At 40.8% G+C, this 19,739-nt stretch overlaps 1 protein-coding gene and 1 pseudogene across 1 annotated transcript; one reads left to right on the top strand and one right to left on the bottom strand.

Moving 5' to 3' along the window:
- Positions 1-505: 505 nt before the first annotated feature.
- Positions 506-8,048, bottom strand: LOC109884107 (splicing factor U2AF 65 kDa subunit). The gene is made up of 11 exons (XM_020476112.2): positions 7,737-8,048; positions 6,846-7,020; positions 6,609-6,712; positions 6,296-6,447; positions 6,053-6,169; positions 5,804-5,942; positions 5,602-5,681; positions 2,925-3,047; positions 2,718-2,804; positions 2,371-2,613; positions 506-2,180 (listed from the first exon to the last, which is right to left on the bottom strand). The coding sequence occupies exons 1-11, from the start codon at positions 7,783-7,785 to the stop codon at positions 2,043-2,045; spliced, it is 1,407 nt and encodes a 468-aa protein (XP_020331701.2). The 5' UTR covers positions 7,786-8,048; the 3' UTR covers positions 506-2,042.
- Positions 8,049-11,220: 3,172 nt separating this feature from the next.
- LOC109884100 (dehydrogenase/reductase SDR family member 7C-B-like) lies at positions 11,221-15,570 on the top strand (annotated as a pseudogene).
- The last annotated feature ends 4,169 nt before the right edge of the window (positions 15,571-19,739 follow it).

The following is a 19,739-nucleotide window of genomic DNA, read 5'->3' as shown; positions in this document are numbered from 1 at the left end:
TCAAACATGCAACCTTTGGGTTGATACACATTTGTGTTATATATACCGTGATGAGATTCAAACATGCAACCTTTGGGTTGATACAGATGTGTTATATATACCGTGATGAGATTCAAACATGCAACCTTTGGGTTGATACAGATGTGTTATATATACCGTGATGAGATTCAAACATGCAACCTTTGGGTTGATACACATTTGTGTTATATATACCCTCCTTTCGTTTGTGCCTTAAGTAACCTTTTTTCTTATGTTTTATTAACATATTATACTCATTTGAGTGTCCTGGATTTTCGTTTACTATGTTATGTCTAGTCTATGAGACCAGCCTGATAAAGCTACATTTTGCTGCCTTCTACTGACAGATAGCTGAACTGATAATCAGTCTGGTGTGCGTTCAGTGTATTCACATTTCCTCACCTGATCTGATATCACAAGATGCCTCTGTCCTGAAATTGACATCAGCCTTATTTCATAGCAACAATAATGATATTATAGACTGACAGAGGATGCAGGCATTTATTCAAGGCATGGCAGTGGCAGGTTAGATGTGTACATAAAAATGCTTTCAGTTTTGGCACATTCAAAACCACATTTACAAAAACAGTAATTATAATTCTTTTGAATCAATGAACTGCATTTATTTAGTTGAAAGCTGATTTCCAATGTACCCATAATGAAGCATACTGTTTTTGTTGTAATCGTATGTGATATACAGTACATAATAAAACACTCAAAGTTAGTCTCACTGTAATGATGAATGATATGAATTACTGTCATACAACGACAATGTTGGATCAACTCACGTCTGCAATTTTCATGAAGCTTAAAAAACCTTTGGGTAAAAATAAATTAACCAATTTTCTTCCATACAATTACGAAAGCATCAGATAACAAAAACACAGGATATACATTAGCTACATACATTATTTACATAAATTGAAAGCACATCTTCTAAAATCTCCTCTTCCTTTCCTGTAGGATGACCAAATATTTCTTATTCAAAAAACTATGCATAATGTCCCTTTCTATGGCCAGTATGGTATTTTTGTGACCTTGTAATTTTTTGCTACAATCTAAATGACACAAATTCTTCATCCAGAGCACGAACACAAAACAATCTGCAAATGTCAAGGTTATGGGTTTCGAGGTGAAAATGCCCAAATCAAGACTTTTTGAAACAATTGTTTTGTTCACTTTTTGTAAATATTAGTGTTGAGTGTTTTTCTAACACACGTTTTTTGGTGTTTGAGTTTTAAACTTCAGGATTGTGGAAATGTTTTCTACTTCCCTAGAGTGAGATGAACCTGTGGAAACCATTTTTATGTCTCTACATGCAATTTGAAGGAAGTTGCTAACTAGCGTTAGCTCAATGACTGGGAGTCTATGGTACTTGGCTCGTGAAACTACCTCTAACTTCCTTCATACTGGATGCAGAGACATAAACATGGTATTCACAAGTTCATCTGACTCTGGGGGGGTATACAATAACATTTCACTGTTAGTTACTTCTCAGAATCACACAGTGAAAGTATGATAGCTATCAAATATAGGTTCATCTCGACTTAACAATTCTTTAAGTTAAGAGACAAAATAAGCTTGTGCTCAGAATAGAAATCGAAACATTTCACTTTGTATCATCTCATTGATTCCAGAGTTAAGAAAGACCGCAACACTGGCTATGTTACAGTCTGGTTTTAGATTTAAGCACACATGACATTCATACTACTTCTGCAAAGGGAATCCTACACAAATAGCATGGTTTTATTTATTTGTATACATTTCACTAAATTCATTCACTGCGCACACAGATATTTTTTGTTGGTGTAATATATCACTTAGAGTATCTAAAAGACACATGTAAAAATCTAGTATTTTTCCCCAAAAATCTGTACTACTGTAGTAAATGAGGATAGGGTTACAACGTACTAGCTGTGAATACTGGAGACAGAACACACGATACTGAAGAGCTGAAACCAGGTTTGAGGAAGCAGGAAAGAGGAGATCCCAGTTAATTCCCTGTATTGCCTCCTGTTTCCCCTCTACCCTGAGAACTCCTGTCTGTGATACATGTCTGGATCATAGTATTTGGTTACCACCACTCTGTTGGCAAACTTGCGGCCAGTGAGGGCCTGCATGGCTTTCTGACAGTCTGCAGTAGAAACGTACTCCACAAAGATCTGAAACAAAAATAACCATCAACTTCATCAGGATCCAAATAGCAAATACATACATGTTACTTCAACAACAATTCTTCCTTCATGTGGTGTATTACAGTTTTTTATTTTGTTCAGACCAATTACTTATGTTTAACAACAGTGAAGAGCAGAGTCTCATTCTGTATTGAATAACCTCAGTTCAACCTTTTACCTTGCCACAGCCAGGGACCTCCACTCCTTCGACGGGCCGGGGAATCTCGATGGAGCGCACGCTGCCGTACTTGCAGCACTCCTCACTGATGTCCTCCAGGATCTCCTCGTAGTCCTCGTCATCCACCAGCTCCTCAGGCATCACCATGTTGAGCAGGCACAGCACCTCTGTGGGCAGCCCAGAGTTCTGAAGTCCCTGCAGCCCAGGCACCTGCAGCGTCACCGGGGTCTCGATGATGGCAGTCTAGGTGGGAGGAAGGAAAACAGCCCAGACAGAAGACACATTTAGACTGCTGGTACTCACATTTGTTTCTTGCAATTCAAAATGCATAAGGGAACTGCGCTCACCGGATTGGCGTTTTTGGCTCCCACACTTGCTCTCTGGACGATGAGCTTTTTGTCACCCAGTTGCATGCCATTGAGCCCAGCCACCGCCTGACAAACATACACAGAAACTTTTCAAATATGGAATAGAACCTTAAAAACAAGATTGATTTGACACCAAAAAATTATAAACCATAACCATGAGAAAGCATAGCATTTGCTCATCTGTACCTGATCAGTCGCACTGATGTCAACATATTCACAAAAGGCATAACCTTTGGAAAGTGACGTGGCACTGTCCTTGACAAGGTTGAAAGCTTTGAGTGGTCCGAATGATGTCAAGAGCTCCTTCACCTGCATAAGAGATGAAGACAAGCAGAGGCATAAGCAGGGTAATATGAATCCACCACATTTTCTACTGAATGAATTCTAAGCCTCCATTTAATAGTCATGAGGAGAGAAATCATACCAAGGTGAATGGCCTGGGGAAGTGCAATAAATGACATGGTCAAAGAAAACAAAATATTTGTATCTTGTATTAAAAAATATATATATTAATTGTTTCAGTGTGATGAGATTAAGATTGCTTAATTACGAAGCAAATCAATTGTTTGTTAATAATTTGTTAATAATTTGTATATGCACACAACGGCTGATGTTTTACAGATGAACTCTATTTAAGTATGACATATACTAAATCCACAATAATCCAGGGAAACTATATATGAGATTTTTGAAAGAGCCCTGAATGACTGATTTTCTGTATGACAAAACATTAACAGGTACAGATAGACAGAACTGGATTAACAAACTTTGTGTAATGTATTTCATTTGATTCATATTTTACCAGAAATTAATTTACTTAACAATAATAAAAGTTACAGCACAAATTGTGCACTGATTATAAAATCCAATAATGATGAACCCATCATCAAAGTAAACTGATTGGCTATCACTTAATCTACAAAATGCACTTGTTTCATGACAGTACATCATGTTAACACAGTCTTACCTTTATTTTTAAGGCTGAGAACCACCCCAAACCTAACATTAATCGGGAATCTGTTTATTTTATCCCACCCCTAACTAATTTAGTCCTTAACGCGTTTCAAAAGAGTGATGGGAGAGAGAGAAAGAGTAGCCAGGAAGGGAACCTGCTGGCTAGGAGTGTATCCGTGGGAGGAACGGAATGTCTTACTTGCCTTGTGTTACATGTTGGCATGGCAGCAGTAGATCAGTACTACTGAACAAATTATGAGCGCAGACTTAACGATCTTACAGGCCCCTAGCTGGGGACAAAGTGGGGGAACAAAAATGAAAGAGCTGTGAGTATCAAAGCAGTAGCAGTGACTGCAAGAGTAAAAAAGAATAAGAAAATAAACACCAGGGTACAATCAGGGTACTGTTTAGAAAGAAATCAGGAAGAATGGAAAGTTAGAATCCAATTCATTTAGTGCACAACAACATTGCAGAACTATGCTGTTTCCCAATCTCTCTGGAACTTGGAGTGAAGATGTAGCACAGTCAGGGCGTAATATGTTTGGTGTGAGGAATCATGGAATACGGTTGTTGGCAACCATTTGACTTAACCAGGAATTTTACTCAAGCCTGCATATTGTGATATCTAGGACATGTTACCTCGCTGCATCTTATGAACTGGACTTTGCTTACCTTTGTCAAATAAGCATGGTTAAAATGAGAAATGAGCATACAGCTGAACAGTTACACTTTTCACTCACTGGATTACTGATAATCAAGCCTATTAACCCACCAATGCATATACTTATAGCTCCTGCTAGCAGGTGGTCACGCATTTATCCCATTCAAAAGTATGTTTTCATGGGACCATTAGTGACTATAAACTACTTATCTGATAGATACTATTGTTATCTCTTAAATCAAGTGAACGAGATTGAAACTGGGTTGATGATTATGCATAAATAATATGTGTAAATACTAATTCACAATTTAGTTCAGTCATGAAATCACTAGCTGAGTTTTTATTCAAACACATCAGAGCGATTCATGGAGTGAAAAGTAATGTGTTCACATTAACTAATGCTAATGAATAATGCTAATGAAATGTAATCTCATGATTGCTAACAGCAGTGTAAAAACAAACTGCATAAAAGGAAGAGTTACTGGCATCTTCACAAATATCAGACATAAATACTACATTCATATTTGATTTCCATACAACACCGGTCAAATTGTAGACACAATGAAAACAGAACCTGAAAAAATATGAATTTTAAGAAAATTGTAATTAAATTGAAGGTCAATTATTCAATGTTTTTCAAACAGCAACTTCTCCTTTGGGTAGGGTGTACATTGTGCTTAGCACAAAAGCACTCTCACACCTGCAGGGTGTGACTGAAGCAAATGCTGTCAGTGCTGAATGTGTTAGTTCCTATAAGCATCTCTACACTACTAAATGCCTGCCATGGACTTATGGCCAGGGAAAGAGCGTCAGCTACAGTTAAGATCATACTGTCTACTTTAGGCCAAATGTTGTTCCCATTGTTACTCCCTAGTATGTTTTATTCCCGTGTGCCTATAAGCTTTATTTAGCTCACTGTATCTCAACCAGTGGAGGCTGCTGAGGGGAGGACGGCTCATAATAATGGCTGGAATGGAGCTAATGGAATGGCATCAAACGCCTGGATACCATTCCACTGATTCCGCTCCAGTCATTACCACAAGCCCATTCTCCCCAATTACGGTGCCACCAACCTCCTGTGGCCTCAACATGCTTGTAAGTGTAAAGGACAAAGGTCACTTCTCCCCCACCCAACCAGAACAGAATACTGTAAGTCTGTCACTTAAGTGACCAGTTCAAGAAAGTAATACAAATGAGGGTATGGTATGCTTGTGTTGTCAATGTGAAATGACTGTTTGAGTGAAGTACCTGATCATCATTGAGATAGTTGGGTAGGCCTCCAATAAACAGTTTATGTGGGGAGTCTGGTACCACTGTGGACACGACACCTAGAGAGACAAAAACAACAATAAACACGTTCAACTGCAAAATACCTGTACTGTAGCTGATATCTACTGGTGCTATGAATGTGAACTACATAACTAAGAAAGCATGTTGCCACTGTACAAACCTGGGACATGAAAAGCAGGTTGCTCTGAAATGCCAGGTAGGGGCCGGTAGTCATGTGGTCGTCTTATCTTCAACGACTGACCTTGGAAAATGATTCCATCGAAAGCCATGGCCTGTGTGGTCTCATCGACAGACCGGAACTGGAGAGGAAGATGCCAAACAGGGAGTTAGACAGTTTAAGTAAGTTATGCAAGGCAACTAATGTTACACACCAACATATACAGAAGAGAGAGGACACAAGGCAACCTACCTCTAGGAATGCAAAGTTTTTATCCTGATTTATCTGCACAGCAAGCACAGGGATGCTAGGGGCTTGCGATAGGCCTGCAAGCCTCATTTGGGCATTGAAGAATTCTGCCATGGACTCCTAACAACAGAAATAAATAAAGGAAAAAATATCAGCTGAAACCCATACAGTAACTGCAAAAATACAGTGAAATACGATGTTGTCACTTCAATGTGCAAGACAACGTAAGTCCTCTAGGAAGTTTACCTCTGTCACACCAAAGGGAATATTGCCAACATAGAGACGTCGAGCCTGCCTAGTCATCTGACTGCCAACTATGGGCACTTGGGAGGGTGTTACTGCCAACCCACTCATGGCAGATGATGCCAGCAGGGCTATTGTGGGTATGTGCCCAGCCGCTGAAGGGAAAAGTAGAGTAAGAGAAACTTCACACAACCTTAGTAACTGGCACTGTTCTGGACAATTAATTCTTACATGTATGAACTTAACAGGAAATAAATAAAACAGGGGAACATTACAGTAGGATATTAGCCACAGGCAAAGAGAAGCTGACAGATACCTTGCATAGCTTTGTACTGCAATGGTGTGATGTGTTCAAAGCCAGGTGGAGGCACATCCCAGTATCTGCAGGTCCTTTTCCTCCTTGTTCTTCGTGGAGAATAGCTGAGTAAACGGAATACATGTTGGCTCATTGTTGGCAAAGGTAACACTGAAAAGGCAATACCTTAGTATACCTGACATGCTGCTTTCTGTCAGTGAGTGGCTCCAGGTACTGTACCAGGGGCTAAATACTCACCTGTGCTTCTTGTGATCCCGCGAGGTGCTCCTCTGCTCCCGGCTCTTCCTGTCTCTACTGCGGCTTCGCTTCTCTCGGCTCCGGTTGCCTCGGTCTTTGCTCCAGCTGCTATGTTTCTCACTGCGGCTCTGAGACCCACTGCCGCTCCTCTTCTTGCGTCTCTCCTTCTCTCTCTCTATGTCGGTGGGAAGAGAAAGGATGGAACATAAGCCAACCTTTTGGTAGCTATATACAATCATGTTTCAGCATCATTAAGCACAATGGGTCACTATAATACACCAATAAGCCAAATAATGAACTCTTGAATAAACTTAATTTGATCGGGGTAAAATACACAGAAGCTGCTTCCAGCTATGTGAATAGATTTGACAGAAATGAGTTCATAACATTCCAGTGGGATGCTTGTTATGGACCAAGATATAGCTAACCTACCTGCAAGCTGACCAAGCAAACGAAATTGATCAGTCAGTCTGGGATAGCTAGCTTGCTTATCTTGGTAACTAGCTAGCTAACTCTAGCTGGCTAGTGCAGTAGATCAGTGAGTGCATCTAGATATCTGGTGCAGCTATAGTTAGCTAGTTAACTATCAATTTCGCTAGGTAACGTTAGATAAGCTAATTCACTCGAACTATAGCCATGCCATGTTTGCTAATCAATAAATTAAGTGGCTAATGGTTAAATTAGCTAGCTAGTCTAAATAAGCTACATCTGCATACAGCATGACTAGCTCTTCTAGCAAAGCTATCTAGCTAACTTGACAACTAGCTACATAACCACAACAATGCATGCTAGTTAGCTAGCTAATGTTAGTTAGCTATCGAAAAGCTTATAGATAGCTAGAACCATTGCAACACATCCAAAATTGAAGGCTAAAATAAAATGGGAAATCACCCTGTCGGTTTTCGCTCAGCTGTTTTTCGAATTCCTCAAAATCAGCCATGATTTAATGCAATATTTTAAACCGATGATATTCTGTATCTGCCTGACTGCCTTGACGGACCAGACTGTCCAGCTAGCTGTAATTGCACAGTACTGTAATAGACTGCTCCATGGATTTTTCCAGTCGTCCAGGCAAACTGCTTGCGCTACCCATTCCACAGAGTGATAGAACATAGCTACCCAGATGAGAGAGTAGCCAAACATTCCAACAGTGTGCAGATCAGGGAATATCATAGAAACGACGCGCAAGGGGAGCGTTTCAAGAGCAATCACACTTTGTACGTAGAGCAATCACACTTTGTACAGTTTTAGTCAATCCTGTAATCGTAATCAATATGAGAAACTGAATGCCACGTGAGGATTAATTAGTATAAAGATGAGAAGATAGTAACATGTTTTCTCTACAACACTTATAATAAAGTTTATTTGATACAGGTTGGAGATGGAGACATTGGGTCAACATTTGGCATGGAATAAGACAGCTCAAAGGAGCTGTAAAGCTGACAAAACAGTGCATGTGTGTGTGTGTGTGTGTGTGTGCATGGCTGGACTGCACATCTGGGGCCGATGTGCCATGAGACTTAGAGAAAATCTTGCAGTTTTAAAGCATTTTTAAAAAACTATTCTATATATTTTGCCATGGCTAATGACATGGCAATGATGAAAATAATCATGGCCTCTAAACCTTCAAGCTGCATACTGGACCCTATTCCAACTACTGAAAGAGCTGCTTCCTGTGCTTGGCCCTCCTATGTTGAACATAATAAACGGCTCTCTATCCACCGGATGTGTACCAAACTCACTAAAAGTGGCAGTAATAAAGCCTCTCTTGAAAAAGCCAAACCTTGACCCAGAAAATATAAAAAACTATCGGCCTATATCGAATCTTCCATTCCTCTCAAAACATTTTGAAAAGGCTGTTGCGCAGCAACTCACTGCCTTCCTGAAGACAAACAATGTATACGAAATGCTTCAGTCTGGTTTTAGACCCCATCATAGCACTGAGACTGCACTTGTGAAGGTGGTAAATGACCTTTTAATGGCATCAGACCGAGGCTCTGCATCTGTCCTCATGTTCCTAGACCTTAGTGCTGCTTTTGATACCATCGATCACCACATTCTTTTGGAGAGATTGGAAACCCAAATTGGTCTACACGGACAAGTTCTGGCCTGGTTTAGATCTTATCTGTCGGAAAGATATCAGTTTGTCTCTGTGAATGGTTTGTCCTCTGACAAATCAACTGTAAATTCCGGTGTTCCTCAAGGTTCCGTTTTAGGACCACTATTGTTTTCATTATATATTTTACCTCTTGGGGATGTCATTCGAAAACATAATGTTAACTTTCACTGCTATGCGGATGACACACGGCTGTACATTTCAATGAAACATGGTGAAGCCCCAAAATTGCTTTCGCTAGAAGCATGTGTTTCAGACATAAGGAAGTGAATGGCTGCTTTTAAACTCGGACAAAACAGAGATGCTTGTTCTAGGTCCCAAGAAACAAAGAGATCTTCTGTTGAATCTGACAATTAATCTTAATGGTTGTACAGTCGTCTCAAATAAAACTGTGAAGGACCTTGGCGTTACTCTGGACCCTGATCTCTCTTTTGAAGAACATATCAAGACCATTTCAAGGACAGCTTTTTTCCATCTACGTAACATTGCAAAAATCAGAAACTTTCTGTCCAAAAATGATGCAGAAAAATGTATCCATGCTTTTGTCACTTCTAGGTTAGACTACTGCAATGCTCTACTTTCCGGCTACCCGGATAAAGCACTAAATAAACTTCAGTTAGTGCTAAATACGGCTGCTAGAATCCTGACTAGAACCAAAAAGTTTGATCATATTACTCCAGTGCTAGCCTCCTTACACTGGCTTCCTGTCAAGGCAAGGGCTGATTTCAAGGTTTTACTGCTAACCTACAAAGCATTACATGGGCTTGCTCCTACCTATCTCTCTGATTTGGTCCTGCCGTACATACCTACACGTACGCTACGGTCACAAGACGCAGGCCTCCTAATTGTCCCTAGAATTTCTAAGCAAACAGCTGGAGGCAGGGCTTTCTCCTATAGAGCTCCATTTTTATGGAATGGTCTGCCTACCCATGTAAGAGACGTGAACTCGGTCTCAACATTTAAGTCTTTACTGAAGACTCATCTCTTCAGTGGGTCATATGATTGAGTGTAGTCTGGCCCAGGAGTGGGAAGGTGAACAGAAAGGCTCTGGAGCAACGTACCGCCCTTGCTGTCTCTGCCTGGCCGGTTCCCCTCTTTCCACTGGGATTGTCTGCCTCTAACCCTATTACAGGGGCTGAGTCACTGGCTTACTGGGGCTCTTTCATACCGTCCCTAGGAGGGGTGCGTCACTTGAGTGGGTTGAGTCACTGATGTGATCTTCCTGTCTGGGTTGGCGCGCCCCCCCCCCCCCCCTTGGGTTGTGCCGTGGCGGGGATCTTTGTGGGGCAAACTCGGTCTTGTCTCAGGATGGTAAGTTGGTGGTTGAAGATATCCCTGTAGTGGTGTAGGGGCTGTGCTTTGGCAAAGTGGGTGGGGTTATATCCTTCCTGTTTGGCCCTGTCCGGGGGTGTCCTCGGATGGGGCCACAGTGTCTCCTGACCCCTCCTGTCTCAACCTCCAGTATTTATGCTGCAGTAGTTTATGTGTCGGGGGGCTGGGGTCAGTTTGTTATATCTGGAGTACTTCTCCTGTCCTATTCAGTGTCCTGTGTGAATTTAAGTGTGCTCTCTCTAATTCTCTCTTTCTCTCTTTCTTTCTCTCTCTCGGAGGACCTGAGCCCTAGGACCATGCCTCAGGACTACCTGACATGATGACTCCTTGCTGTCCCCAGTCCACCTGGCCGTGCTGCTTCTCCAGTTTCAACTGTTCTGCCTTATTATTATTTGACCATGCTGGTAATTTATGAACATTTGAACATCTTGGCCATGTTCTGTTATAATCTTCACCCGGCACAGCCAGAAGAGGACTGGCCACCCCACATAGCCTGGTTCCTCTCTAGGTTTCTTCCTAGGTTTTGGCCTTTCTAGGGAGTTTTTCCTAGCCACTGTGCTTCTACACCTGCATTGCTTGCTGTTTGGGGTTTTAGGCTGGGTTTCTGTACAGCACTTTGAGATATCAGCTGATGTACGAAGGGCTATATAAATACATTTGATTAGATTTGATTTGATGTTAATTTGCTATCTGGGGGGCCCTCAACCAATGTGTTCATAATATGCTATCTGGGTGGCCTGACCTCCAGTCTGCTCTCAACGCCCCAAAATAAAATAATAATAGTAACTTTTATTTTGGGGGGAGGGGAGGGTTGGAGTCCCCTGGAGGTCGGGGCCCCATGGCACATGCCCTGCGTACCCATTTGGTAAGCCTGCCCTTTGTGTGTATGTGTCTGTCTTTCTGTCTGTGTGTGTGTGTAGGCTATGCATGCTCACTGGTACGTCTGTGTGAGTGTATGTGATTCAGTTTGTTTTCTATGCCATATCCTTTGTGGGGCACTAAATGAAAACAGAGCTAAATAGAGCAAGGCCTTAGCAATGGGACACCATCTCCCCCACGACCCCTGCCTCCTGGAGGTGTGAGCTGCCTTGCCATGCTAAACATACAGTGCCTTGCGAAAGTATTCGGCCCCCTTGAACTTTGCGACCTTTTGCCACATTTCAGGCTTCAAACATAAAGATATAAAACTGTATTTTTTTGTGAAGAATCAACAACAAGTGGGACACAATCATGAAGTGGAACGACATTTATTGGATATTTCAAACTTTTTTAACAAATCAAAAACTGAAAAATTGGGCGTGCAAAATTATTCAGCCCCTTTACTTTCAGTGCAGCAAACTCTCTCCAGAAGTTCAGTGAGGATCTCTGAATGATCCAATGTTGACCTAAATGACTAATGATGATAAATACAATCCACCTGTGTGTAATCAAGTCTCCGTATAAATGCACCTGCACTGTGATAGTCTCAGAGGTCCGTTAAAAGCGCAGAGAGCATCATGAAGAACACGGAACACACCAGGCAGGTCCGAGCTACTGTTGTGAAGAAGTTTAAAGCCGGATTTGGATACAAAAAGATTTCCCAAGCTTTAAACATCCCAAGGAGCACTGTGCAAGCGATAATATTGAAATGGAAGGAGTATCAGACCACTGCAAATCTACCAAGACCTGGCCGTCCCTCTAAACTTTCAGCTCATACAAGGAGAAGACTGATCAGAGATGCAGCCAAGAGGCCCATGATCACTCTGGATGAACTGCAGAGATCTACAGCTGAGGTGGGAGACTCTGTCCATAGGACAACAATCAGTCGTATATTGCACAAATCTGGCCTTTATGGAAGAGTGGCAAGAAGAAAGCCATTTCTTAAAGATATCCATAAAAAGTGTTGTTTAAAGTTTGCCACAAGCCACCTGGGAGACACACCAAACATGTGGAAGAAGGTGCTCTGGTCAGATGAAACCAAAATTGAACTTTTTGGCAACAATGCAAAACGTTATGTTTGGCGTAAAAGCAACACAGCTCATCACCCTGAACACACCATCCCCACTGTCAAACATGGTGGTGGCAGCATCATGGTTTGGGCCTGCTTTTCTTCAGCAGGGACAGGGAAGATGGTTAAAATTGATGGGAAGATGGATGGAGCCAAATACAGGACGATTCTGGAAGAAAACCTGATGGAGTCTGCAAAAGACCTGAGACTGGGACGGAGATTTGTCTTCCAACAAGACAATGATCCAAAACATAAAGCAAAATCTACAATGGAATGGTTCAAAAATAAACATATCCAGGAGTTAGAATGGCCAAGTCAAAGTCCAGACCTGAATCCAATCGAGAATCTGTGGAAAGAACTGAAAACTGCTGTTCACAAATGCTCTCCATCCAACCTCACTGAGCTCGAGCTGTTTTGCAAGGAGGAATGGGAAAAAATGTCAGTCTCTCGATGTGCAAAACTGATAGAGACATACCCCAAGCGACTTACAGCTGTAATCGCAGCAAAAGGTGGCGCTACAAAGTATTAACTTAAGGGGGCTGAATAATTTTGCACGCCCAATTTTTCAGTTTTTGATTTGTTTAAAAAAATTGAAATATCCAATAAATGTCGTTCCACTTCATGATTGTGTCCCACTTGTTGTTGATTCTTCACAAAAAAATACAGTTTTATATCTTTATGTTTGAAGCCTGAAATGTGGCAAAAGTTCGCAAAGTTCAAGGGGGCCGAATACTTTCGCAAGGCACTGTAACATGTATACAACATGCATGGAAAATGACTGACTCAGCTGTGCGCTATTAAAAGAGCTCAAATCCCAAAGTATTGCTGGGGGGACGGGGACTGCTGGTCAGAGCTACAATCTGTGTGGGCTGGGACTGGGAACATTGCCCCAAATGAGAAGACCTAACCAGGAAGACTAGCAGACATTTTTCCACCAGAGGTCTAGCCACCCCAAACCATAAGTGGCAGCTGTGGGAATGATATCAAACCATACTATAGGTGTGAAATGGAGACAGTCAGCCAATGACACACGGCCAGGACAGTATTTGCACGTTTTGTGTTGAGACACGGAAACTTGTTACTGTAACTGTATAGTTCCATGTTCTGATTTCATTGTAGTTTGTGTAGGGATGGCAGGATAACATCTATGATTACGGTCCTTCGTTTTTTTACACAATGTGTCTTTATTGCATTTGTTTCATTCATGTTATTCTTGGATCTATTAAATGTATCGTGGAGTTGTGCTGATGTTACCGTACAGCTTTTGAAAATAACGTTGCTATAGTATTTTTAGGTTAGGGTATATTTGGAGCCTCCCTTTGGACAGACACACACTGTACAGTACATGGTAAACTGTGGCTTAAGTGCTATTACAACACTCAGTAGAACAAATACTGTGGACCAATCACACTTAAACTGCAATGGGACAAACTGGGATTGTCGTAGGTGGTTATTGCAAAGATATATTAATCTTAGGAGAGAAAGTTACTGTAAAGTGACTGTATCTTATACTGTATGAATGAGCTATGAAATGTTGAGTCACCTTGACTGTCTGACATATTCGGTATGCTTCACATTGATACTGTCCTAACTGAAGATAGGTTTCACTTTGCCCTTTGTGATAATTTGAGGTCATGTATCAAGGAGAATGTTTAGCTCCTTCTGATGAAACAACCAGACAGCAATTATTAGAGTGATCATAAACTCTATCTTTTAACTTGCTCTGTCACTACAGTACATGGTCAAAATCTGTCTCTTCAGTTTCCATTTCAGAGTTATAAGAGTAACTAAAGGCTTAAAGGCCCAGTGCATTCAAAAATGTGATTTTTCTGTGTTTTATATATATTTCCACACTACGAGGTTTGAATAATACTGTGAAATTGGGAACATGATGATAACGCCCTTTAAGTGTAAGATCTGTTTGAAAAGACCACCTGAAAAATCAGCCTGTTTTGATGGGATGGAGTTGTGGCCTGCCTGGTGACATGAGGAGGAGCTAGAGTCATCCTTTGCGGAACATTTTTGGAAAAACTTGAAGGTTTTGCTGATAACCTGACTAGCGCTACAGACCCTAAATTAGTAAGTATGTCATAACTCTTAAACCCAACAGAGCAATTATATGGTCTTTATATGCCTGATACAAAGTTACGTTTTATTAGCATTTATATGAATATGCATAAATTGTAAAGTGATCATGAATATCCTAAAGATTAATAACCATATATTACAATAATTTGGTCCTGCATCATTGTGAAATCCTCTTTCCCTTTCCTAGACCTTCCCTCCTAAACTTGTGCTGGTGGATTTCGGTGACATGAACAGCATGCCAGATGTGATCGCAGAGACGCTGGAGTGTTGTGGCTGTGTGGATGTGCTCATTCTCAACAGCAGCCTTAAAGTCAAGGCCCCAGTACAGAGCACATCACTGAAGATGGACAAGCTAGTTATGGACAATAACTACTTTGGCCCTATCACAGTGGCTAAGGGTACTATATCACAACAGAGCATAATTGAACTCAGTTAAAAGGAATTTGAGTTTGAGAGTTGTGTTACATTGGTCCCTTCCACAGGTCTTCTGCCATCCATGATGTCGAGAGGAGGACTGGCCATGTGATTCTGGTCAACAGCATCCAGGGCAAGCTGGCTATGCCTTTCCGTGCCACTTGTGAGTTCAGTCATTTTCATACCAACAGTAGGCCTACTTCTGAATGTAGTTTGATGAAGTTTGAATTAACAGGTATTCAGATGTACAGTATGAGTTCCCTCAATAATGAAACAATTGTATGAGCGGGAGATCAGGGTCTGAATTTGGCTTTTGCTGGGTTTCAGATGCTGCCTCTAAGCATGCGGTCCAAGCCTTCTTTGACTGTCTGCGGGCTGAGGTCCAAGAGTATGGCATCTCTGTCAGCACTGTCCAGCAGAGGCTGCCAATGAGATCCTGAAGATTCTGAACAGCAAGAAGAGAGAGGTGGCCATGGCTCACTCCCTCCCCAAGATGTCCATCTATGCCAGATCCCTTTTCCCAAATGTATTTTTCGCTGTGATGGTTGCAGGAGTGAATAATGCTGCAGGAGTGAATAATATTGCAGCTTTAGCAGACTCAGAGGAGCTGTAGTCAACATAGCATTGGATTGGCACTGATTCTGGATACACACCACATAGAACTGGGAATAAGATGATGCGTTGGGCCAGTACTTATGACTGTCAAATATGGAGGACCAGCTGAGACCGGAATGAAAAGAGAAGAAGACAAAACGATTATTGAAATGTTGGAATGTTTTCAATGCTGAATGGACACAGGTGACTGAAAAAGATGTTGGAAAAATGGTTACTTGTAAACTAAAATAACTTGGGTATTTCAAGTTACAAGTTGCAACTTGCTTCAGCAGAACTGTCATATAGCAGAAATGAGGGAAACTGTTGTTTGTGTTATTGGGAACTGTATATTAGGCCTATAGAACCTAGAAATAAACCTTGTTTTGAGCTCTGTCTCATTGTCTTTACCTTTCATAATATATGTTGCATTGGTAAAGAGACCACTTTGTAGCCTACAGATGGAATTGAAGACTCATATTTGTATTTTTTGACAGAGGTGGATGGTAATTTAATTACAATCTCAACTCATTATAGTCATGAAGTAACTATTTTACGCTGGCTAGTGGACATCAATGGAATTGCATTGGGAAAGACTGCGCACAGCCACGAGCGAGAACTGACTCTTGAACAAGACAATCGATATGGCTTTATGAAAATTGATTTTCCGCGTCTATGCATTGAACAGCACACCTCATTCTGTAAAGGGTTTGAATACTCATATGTCTGCCTTTAGTGTATTGAGTCCTAACGCCGACTTGAGAGTAAAACATGACCGATACAACCTCTGCTTTTCTATCAACCTGGACGGCGAAGGTGAGCGTGAAACAGAGCAGGGATTGCCATTTACAACCAGGGGGTTATAGTAACTCGAGGCCGGTGTTCATGCATGGCCCACTTGGGAACGTTCCTAATTAGGAACGCATGACTGTGGGGAATATAATATGTTACACGTATAAATAACATTTTACTCTCTTGGCACAGGACATCAGGATATCGCGGTGCTGCGCTACAAATTTACGAGCAAGAAGGAGGTAGATCTACTGTCAACTTATGTACCCGAGTCTTTCAGGGGCAAAGGTGTTGCAGCTCTTCTGTCAAAGGTAAACTCACATGACTATGGAATCCCATGAAGTCAAAAACGTGTTTTACTGTGTTTTATATATTTTTACACACAGGTTTGAATAATATTGTGAAGATTATGTCCTTTTAGTGTAAGAACAGTTTGAAATGTCATTCTGTTTTGGTGGGATGGAGTTTTGGCCTGCCTGGTGACATCAACAGGCGGTAAATTAGTTAATAGTCCAATTACATATGGTTCCAAACTACTCTGCCAATAAAAACTCGTTTTCAGTTTTCCCTCCCTACTCAGACCACTCCCAGACAGTCATAGCAAAATTATTGCTTGAGAAATTGCTCTTTGCTATTTGAAAACAATTTTGAAAACAATCACTGTAAGGTACTTAATTGTTACCCAGCAATGATTTGATATTGAGAATTTAAAAAACGTCTGCATTTGACCTTAGAAAATTATTATACTATCTAAACATTTTTAGGTAGTATCTACACATTTTGAGATACGTAAGTCAACATTTTGAGATGCTTTTTTCTAACCTTAATTTGACTATTCAAGTCAATTAATAACAAATTATTATTTACAATAACGGCCTACCAAGAGGCAAAAGGCCTCCTGTGGGGATGGGGCCCAACTTGTTTAAATGTAGGACAAAACACACATCACAAAAAAAGAGACACCACAACACTACATAAAGAGAGACATAAGACAACAACATAAAATGGCAGGAACATGAAAATACATGGTAGCAGCACAACATGACAACAACACAACATGGCAGCAGCACAACATGGTAGCAGCACAACATGACAACAACACAACATGGCAGCAGCACAACATGGTAGCAGCACAACATGACAACAACACAACATGACAACAACACAACATGGTGGTAGCAGCACACACATGGTACAAACATTGTTAGGCACAGACAACAGCACGCAGGGCAAGAAGGTAGAGACAACAACACAACATGACAACAACACAACATGGTAGCAGCACAAACATGGTACAAACATTGTTAGGCACAGACAACAGCATGCAGGGCAAGAAGGTAGAGACAACAACACAACATGACAACAACACAACATGGAGGTAGCAGCACAAACATGGTACAAACATTGTTAGGCACAGACAACAGCACGAAGGGCAAAAAGGTAGAGACAACAATACATCACGGGAAGTGTCAGTAAGTGTCCATGATTGATTGAGTCTTTGAATGTAGAGATGGAGATAAAACTGTCCAGTTTGAGTGTTTGTTGCAGCGCGTTCCAGTCGCTAGCTGCAGCAAACTAAAAATAGCTATCATGGGATGAGTGTGCTTTGGGGACCTTTAACAGAATGTGACTGGCAGAACGGGTGCTGTATGTGGAGGATGATGGTTGTAGTAGGTATCTCAGATAAGGAGGAGTGAGGCCTAAGAGGGTTTTATAAATAAGCATCATCCAGTGGGTCTTGCGCCGGGTATACAGAGATGGCCAGTTTACAGAGGAGTATAGCGTGCAGTGATGTGTCCTATAAAATGTTGAGATATTAAGTCCTCGCCCTAGGGAGGACTCCTGGTCCTTTACACAGACACAGAGACAACAACTGTTAGTGGTCAATAGAGCTAAGTGCTGAGCTTGCTTTATGCAGGGTTGCATCATGTAGGACTTTGCATCTGTAATTAAAAAGTTAATCACACAACAAACCATTGCTATTGTGTTGATTGATTAATTGGTCTATGTAGCTTAGCTGCACAAAGTTTGAATGTAAATCAAATTTGATCACATTCATATTTTCTCTTAACACAAATAAATTGGCCTATATTTAATATATAATTTAGGTTGTAAATACATAGCTTAGGCTATAAATACATGATGTTACTGCTTTGTTTCCCTTGCCCAGAGGGAATCAGAGTGCTTAGGCTTCTCTGGCTACCTGCAGCTGTGGTTGTTATCAGTAGGCTACAGTTGATCAGTTTGTGCTGAAGTTGACAGATGGAAATCACCACACAATGCTACAAATAAATAAACATGGCACGGCAGGTAGCCTAGTGGTTAGAGCGTTGGGCCAGTAACCGAAAGGTTGCTGAATCGAATCCCCGAGCTGACAAGATAAAAAAATCTGTTTTTCTGCCCCTGAACAAGGCAGTTAACCCAGTGTTCCTATGCCGTCATTGTAAATAAGAATTTGTTCTTAACTTGCCTAGTTAAATAAAGGTTAAATGTAAAAAAAAAATATATAGACTATATGTATGATTATTTTTATGTTTTGGGAATTGGCTTCCACACATGACTCATTATGCCTGTGGTAACAAATAAATAGTTGCATGTTTGGTCCTATTTTTTAATTGCAATATTATTATTATGTGTTAGTACATTTTAACCATTCTCTCCTCTATTCGGGCTGCCATGGATTTTCTAGTGGAAGAAAACCTCAAGGCCCATATATCTTGTTGTTATATTAAGAAATATGTTGAGGAAACCCCACTTCTTGGTTATAAGCATCTTATTATATTCTGAATAAACTGCATCCTTGATGAATAGTGGTTGGAAAGAATGGTAATTATAAAAATACAAAATACTTTAAAATAATGTATTCAGTATATACAGTACTAGTCAAAAGTTTGGACACACCAACTCATTCAAGGGTTTTTCTTTATTTTTACTATTTTCTACATGGTAGAATAATAGTGAAGAGAATCAAAACTATGAAATAACACATGGAATCATGTAGTAACCAAAAAAGTGTTAAACAAATGAAAATATATTTTAGATTCTTCAAGGTAGCCTTGATGACAGCTGACAGAAACTGACAGATGACAGAAACGGAAGTCCACCATTACTTTAAGACATAAAGGTCAGTCAATCCGGAAAATGACAAGGACTTTGAAAGTTGTACAGTCGCAAAAACCATCAAGCGCTATGATGAAACTGGCTCTCATGAGGACCACCACATGAAAGGAAGACCCAGAGTTACCTCTGCTGCAGAAGATGAGTTCATTAGTTACCAGCCTCAGAAATTGCAGACCAAATAAATGCTTCACAGAGTTCAAGTAAAAGACACATCTCAACATCAACTGTTCAGAGGAGACTGCATGAATTAGGCCTTCATGGTCAAATTGCTGCAAAGAAACCACTACTAAAGGACACCAATAATAAAAAAAGACTTGCTTGGGCCTAGAAACACGAGCAATGGACATTAGACTGGTGGAAATCTGTCCTTTGGTCTGATGAGTCCAAATGTGAGATGTTTTTTTCCAACTGCTGTGTCTTTTTGCAACACAGAGTATGGATGATCTCTGCATGT

This window comes from Oncorhynchus kisutch, linkage group LG6 (genome assembly GCF_002021735.2).
Source record: "Oncorhynchus kisutch isolate 150728-3 linkage group LG6, Okis_V2, whole genome shotgun sequence".
Lineage (NCBI taxonomy): Eukaryota > Metazoa > Chordata > Actinopteri > Salmoniformes > Salmonidae > Oncorhynchus > Oncorhynchus kisutch.
This window is presented reverse-complemented; position numbering and strand designations above follow the sequence as displayed.

Bases quoted from the DNA above. Each gene is read 5' to 3' on its own strand.
- LOC109884107 (XM_020476112.2), bottom strand. From the start codon at position 7,785: ATGGCTGATTTTGAGGAATTCGAAAAACAGCTGAGCGAAAACCGACAG. The intron at 6,448-6,608 runs GTATCTGTCAGC...TTTTCCCTTCAG, and splicing joins GCAGTACAAAGCTATGCAAG to CGGCTGGGCACATACCCACA. The intron at 2,805-2,924 runs GTACAGATGAGC...TATGTTTGTCAG, and splicing joins ACATCAGTGCGACTGATCAG to GCGGTGGCTGGGCTCAATGG.